A 6,647-nucleotide genomic window follows, 5' to 3' on the forward strand; every position below is an offset into this window, starting at 1 on the left:
TATCTATCTATCTATCTATCTATCTATCTATCTATCTATCTATCTATGTGCACTCACAGAAATGCTGAGTAATTGTAAAATATTGTTGTTACTGTGCAGAAGTATACACAATATATCTATGTGCAGGGTGCATATGTATACCACGACATTCGTGTAGTGATCAGAAACATCTTCGTGGGGTTGGTTTTCTCTGTCCACCTTTATGTGGGTTCTGGGGATTGAACTGAAGTCAACAGGCCTGTGTGGCAAGCGTCTTTACTAGCGGAACCATCTTTCCAGCACAGCACTGAGTAAATCTTTAAAAAAGGAACACACAAAGGGTGTCCTGTATGCATTGGACGGGGTGGGAGTAGTCAAGCTGCTCTCACTTGTAACTTACAGGTTGCTTCTGGTCTTTCCTTGAGTTGTGTATGCTCTATCGCAAGACTCCTCCTCTGGCTTTGGGTCAAGTATCATTCTTCTCTAGTAAGTATCCTCTATTTAAGAAGCCATTTGTAGTTGCTGTAAACTTACCTGTTCTGAGTATTCACAGGTCATAGAAACACATTTCTGTGTACTTGCCTTCTTGGAGGCTTTTGTAACCCCCCAATCGGCTCTCCTGACTGCCTTTTATGTCAGAAGACTCAATACACCATCTCCCCAGCCCTTTAGCTGAAGTTGTGACTTAGTGTTTAGAACCCCAAAGTCCCTCCCTCAAGGCGGCCAACTATTTTGTAACACAAACATTTGTTAAATTAAGCGAACACGGCAAATGTTACAAATTGCGCTTCAGCACAGATTAGATAAATAAGTTTCCTCTATGCTCAGAAAAGCGTGTTCAGCCAAGACACCCCAAGATGGTACAGATGGGAGGTCAAACCTTCCACAGAAGGAGCCCTGCAGCTAAGTCTGGAGGCCTCTGTAAGAACATTTGGAAGTAGCGGGAGGCCTGGGCTCCTGGCCCACAGATAAGAAAACCTCCCCCAGCCAACCTGGAGCCCCTCAAAAGCATGAACGCCTCCCAGATTTCTTAGTATTCTCTTTCTCCTATGTACACAAATTAAACACATCCAACTGGCAAATGCTCCCATCCTAGAAGACAAATTGACAAGAGGGCTGTTCAAGGTTTGGACCACTCTGGTTTCTGCTTTCTAAACTCTCTGCTGGCCCCAAGGAAGGATGTCACCACCATCCCGAGCACACAGCATCTGTCCCTTCTTGGCTAGGGTCCAGTACGAACCTCACAACGCTTCTGCTGGCTCCCTCTTTAAAATAAAAATTCTTTTGAAAAATTCCATACTCACTATACTTCCAGCCTAACAATTTGGGTGGGAGAGGGAAAAACATGAGTTTCAAACAAACATGTGAGTCCAAAAAAGTCCCTTTAGGCCATTCTCAGAGAGAAGTAAAATGGAATATCCAGTTGGGTAGATTGAAAAGCCAATGGCTAAGGCAGAGTCAAAGAACCACCAAATACCAACTCTCTCCAGCACATCAAAAGACAAAGATCTAGCAAACAGAGATTTTGCTTCCCAAAACAAGCTCTCTATTGTAAAGCTATCCGATACACTTGTGTTTAAGAAGGAAATTTCCTTGTTCTGAAATTCTGGTCCATTATCACCAGACTCTAATGGCTATATCTTACTCATTGCTTAACTGTACCAGCTAAGACCTGACCTACAGCCTTAATATATGTATTCAGCACCATGATGCATTCCCAGTGCCTGGCATCTGCTGGTCTTTCTAGTGTTAGTTCTCAAGCCCAGGACAAATGGCTGAGAGGTCTATTAACATATCAAAGCTGATGTTGGCTGCTAGGATCTCTCAGCATCCCTCATTCCCTACCTGCTCTAGGTTCCCCCTGGCTAGCAAACTCCTCCCTTTACCTGGAAATCTCCAGCCCAGGTACTGGACTGGGCTCCCCCAACCCCCCCATCCTCTGCCCATACATAATTCAGCCATTTTGGCTACACCAGTCTCTTGGCCCAAGCTATTACTCTTGGTCTGTGGATCCTCTCTGGCTCTCTCTCCCTCTCTCTCTTCACTTGGCCCAGCTTAGTCTGGCCATGTTCACTCTGGACTCTTCCGGATGTCTCTACCTCTGGCTATGCTCTCTCTTTTATCTACAGTAAACCACCCCCTCCCCATAGCTGAAAGCAGTCACACCTCCCTTTTATTTCTTTGTATTATTCATCTGGTGCTGAAACCCACAGGTGCCATACACAAGCTCCTATCCAAGAGACTCTGAACCAAGCTGCTGAGCTGACTCTCCTAAGGTATGGATGGATCATTTATTTCTGCTGGCTTTTGCCACCTACCAAATGTGATTCTAAATTCTAGAGTCTGATTCTCAAGCTGCCCTCTACTTGCTACTCTCCTGGTCTCTCCAGACTCTTAGAGCCTTTCACACCCTCTCAAGGCCCCCACTGGGCACTCTCAGCTCTGCTAAAGCTACCTGAGTATCTCTCTATGCCCATGTGCACATGGGCACATCTTTAAAGACACTATCCACTCCCCCCCAACCCCCATAGCTCTCAGATCCCTCCTCAAGATTCTTCTTCCTCCTCAGAGCTGCCTGCTCTATCTCTTCCTCAAGCCCTTCTCCTAACCCCCCTCCTCCCTCAGGTAGAGCTGAGCCCAGATCTTTGTCTCTCCACTCCCTCCTATAGCCCCACAGCCACCTACACACTCATAGCTTTTCTCACTTCTCTTCTCACAGCTCTTCACACTTCTCTGCTCCCTCTTGAAGCTAATGGAAATTCCCTCCCGCAGAGTTTTCCTGGGACAGACTGGAGTGTGCCCAAGTGCCAGACACTGGTATACTTTCAAAGCTAAAGCAACCCTTCCCCAGGGCTAGCTTCTGTTCCTTATCATCTCGGGCGAGCCTGCTCGACACAGCCCTCCACACAGATCCATATATCCAGAAGAAACCAAGGACAATCTGGAAACACTAGAACCTGCTGGAAAGTCAGTAGTTTTTCCAAGGGCAGTTAGATTTGGTTTCTAAAACCAAAGGAGATACTGGGCATGCTGTATGTAATTCCAGGACTTGAAAGGCAGAGGCTGAAGGATTGAAAGTTTAAGGCTAGCCTGAGCTACATGGCAACATGGTTAAAAAAAAAAAGACAAAGCAACAGAAATGTCTTTGGGTCCAAGAATATTGGGTCCCCTGGGCATTCTTCATCTTCCATGTTCATGTTCACACCTGCCTTCTAATCTCTGTAGACGTTATCAGTGGCTTAAGTAACACCCTGGGTCTTGTCCTCTCCACCTCCAGTATTCTGTTCTCAGTGAGTAGTATGCTAAACAGACACTTCCACCTGCTCAACACAGCCATAATGATTGGTTTCCTTCTGTTTCTACAGATTTGAATGAAATGCTTACTACTCACTTCTCTGCCTTACTGTGCTCCTACAGTTGCTGGGGAAGTTTTTCTTTACTACCAGGAGGCACCAAGAATATTCTTTACTGCAGATTCTTTTCCCCTATAAATCAGTCTGAACTCATTTTTAGAAAAGAATAATAACACAGACATAAAAGAATAACAACACTGAAAAAAAAGTCATCTATCATTCCCTGTATCCAAATGATGGTATTCATATATGCTTATCTAAAGCAAACATGTATGTATACTAAATACACAAATATATACCTGGCAGTCACCTGGTTTGCAACCTCCTGTAAGTGTGATTCTATAATTTTAACCTGTGCATTAATTTAGCTGCTCACACATCATCAAGACTGAGGACCAAATTGTAACAGGAAACAGTTGATCCCAATAACTCAGAGTTGACTGGACATCAAAGGTGCTTACTAAGTACTGTTTACTGGCTTGTTTAGAAAGAGATGCCTATTTGAAATATCAACCTAATGGCAAATCATCCTGCCAACGAAACACTACCCTTTAGTACACCATCTCTTCACGTTCCAATAGCCCCTGACCTCTAGACCACCTTCCAGAGACACTTGATGTCACATGAGGGGAGAGGGTAAGAAGTGGGAGTGGCCCCACCCTTTGGCTTCCTCCAGCCTCCATACCTGTGCGGATGCTCCTGTAAGACTTGGTAAATGCTGATAAGAAAGGTTTGGTTTTTAAAACTCCCCACCACACAGTCCTTGTAGACGCGGAACTCAGCAGCCGTCACCGCCTCACCCTCGGGAATCTGGGATAAGTTGAACTTGAACTCTTTGTGGTGTCGCTGGCGTGGGGAGAACTCCTTGTCGTACTCCACTATAGGATTAAACAAGAGAGAGTGACAGCTATTGTTACTTGACCAGGTGCCACGGGCTCATCTCATGAGCATTCCCCAGTTTTACTTCACAGATTACAAGCGACCAGCAGGTGGGTTAGGGAGACCCAGGGGCTGATCCTGCCAGGTAGAGATCGGAATCCTCCCTTCTGCCCCAGATGAAGCCAAATGTTTGCACTGTGTTCCGTTTAGCTACTGTAGTGTCAGCCGTTGGCTCAACGTGATCTGCACAAGATCAAGTTGTTTAAAGACTCCTGGCTTCGGCTTTTCTTATCAGAAAAAAAAAAAAAAAGACTGAAGAAACATCTGAGAATGAATGAAATGTGGAAGAAGAAATCACCACCTGTTAAACTTCCTAAGAGCTGCTGGCCACCAAAACAATATAGGTAACTGTCACTGCAATCGGATGCTCACCAGAACCAGATGGGAAAGCTTTATGGGTGAATGTGCCACACGCTCTGCTACAGAGCACAGAGAATCAAGAGGAAATGGAGATCAAAGAAAACAAACAAATAAACAAAACCATGTGATGTGGGGTTTGCAATCCCGTAGGAAGATCAACAATATTAACCAACCAGACTCCCTAGAGTGTCCAGGGACTAAAGCACCAACCAAAGAGTACACATGGAGGGACCCATGGCTCCAGCTGCATATGTAGCAGAGGATGGCCTTATCTGGCCTCAATGGGAGGGGAGGCCCTTGGTCCTGTGGAAACTCAATGCCCATGTAGGAGAATGCTAGGGTGGTGAGGCGGGAGTGGGTGGGTGGATGGGGGAACACCTTCATAGAAGCAGGGAGAGGGGGAACCGGGAAGGGGGATAACATTTGGAATGTGAATAAATAAAATAACCAATAAAAACATTATTTTAAAAATGTGATGTCTGTCAAGTTACCTTCTAAATATTTATGTTTATTCCCATAGGTCAGCGCTGCTGTCCACTTTAGGAAGAGAAACTTCTATTTGCAGCAGAGAGTGGGACATACTGAGACTCATGTCTATTCCTAGTCTGGTGAGAAGCGACTACTGAATGAACGCCCAACACAGGTGGGACATCTGTGCCCATTGCCACCTCCAAGACCCACTGAAGAGGAGAGGGCAGGACATAAGAGGCCAAGATGGTCTGGAATGTGGTAGGACACTGTCTCTTGGGCATGGCACGTCATTGCACTGTGATAGCTTACCTAAGATTTCACACAAGGTTTGACGCATGAACATCCTATCATGGAAGGAGTAGAGACTTTTACACACACACACTCATGCACACACACACGCACATGCACACGCACCTGCACACTGCCCCAAAGATCTACAGGCATTTAACAGTTAGGTGGTAAAGAAGAGACATCATCTTCTATGGTGTAGCCATTGGTGAGGTGCCTATGCGCCTCTAAATAACCTGTCGCTTATACATTATCAGGAAACTCTAATGATGGTCAAAAGACATGGAAGTAGGGACAGCTGGATAGAGGAAGGAAAGTAGTGGAAGCAAGAGGGGACATGGAGACAATGAGGGATTAATATGACCAGAATATAGGAAAGGTCATCATGAAATCCATAGTTATGTGTAATTAACATATGCTAATGAGCTCCCCACCATTCTAGCCTTCTCCTCCCTGTAGGGTTTTTCCCTCCCCAGTTTTATGTGGTACCATCTGTGGCTGACATGAAACGGGGCACTCAGCGCTGAACTTGGGAGCAGTGACATGAGTGGGGGGCATGCCATGCTTTGTCCCCCTGCCCCCGACATCCCAGAGGCCTCCACACTTTGCTTGCTGTCCCATGGAAATATCTGTAGAAGATTAAATTTGTTATCCAAGAACTCCGTACGCGTCTATGCTGCGTTCCTGCCCTCACCCCACCCCCTCATTTCCCATCATCTATGTCAACACACCCGAGTCCCCTTTCCACACTCATGTCTTTTTATTTTGTGACCATGGGTTTGGAACTATCCATTGGAGCCTGGCATCAGTTTTTGTTGAGGAGTCAGGCTAGTAAAGTCTCACAAAAGATGATCCCCTTGTAATGGGAGCAAGGCTGAAGTCTGTAGGGACCAGTGCTGTGTGCCAGGAAGCTGTTGGGGCAATTTTAAATTTGACAGCAGAACCCAAATGGGATAAAAGGAATGAATGAAAAAAATCAACAGCAGTGTTACTTGCTATGAATAGCTGACATAAAACAAATTGGAGAAGGATGGGCTATACACACATACACACAATACATACATACATGCATACATACATACATACACATACACAAATACATAGATACACATACACAAACACACACACTCACAAACAAACACATAGACACTCATACTCACATACACATGTATGTACACACACACATACACACACACACACACACACACACAGAGAGAGAGAGAGAGAGAGAGAGAGAGAGAGAGAGAGAGAGAGAGA

At 45.3% G+C, this 6,647-nt stretch overlaps 1 protein-coding gene across 1 annotated transcript in view; it reads right to left on the minus strand.

Annotated features, from left to right (window-relative positions):
- Positions 1–6,647, minus strand: part of Bmp6 (bone morphogenetic protein 6) — a 153,945-nt gene that overhangs the window by 28,747 nt on the left and 118,551 nt on the right. The window contains exon 2 of the mRNA XM_028763209.1: positions 4,018–4,210. Coding sequence (XP_028619042.1) covers positions 4,018–4,210 — 193 coding nt within the window. The remainder of the gene's footprint in view (positions 1–4,017; positions 4,211–6,647) is intronic.

The sequence above is a fragment of the Grammomys surdaster genome, unplaced genomic scaffold (assembly GCF_004785775.1).
Source record: "Grammomys surdaster isolate TR1022 unplaced genomic scaffold, NIH_TR_1.0 137, whole genome shotgun sequence".
In the NCBI taxonomy this organism is placed as follows: Eukaryota; Metazoa; Chordata; class Mammalia; order Rodentia; family Muridae; genus Grammomys; species Grammomys surdaster.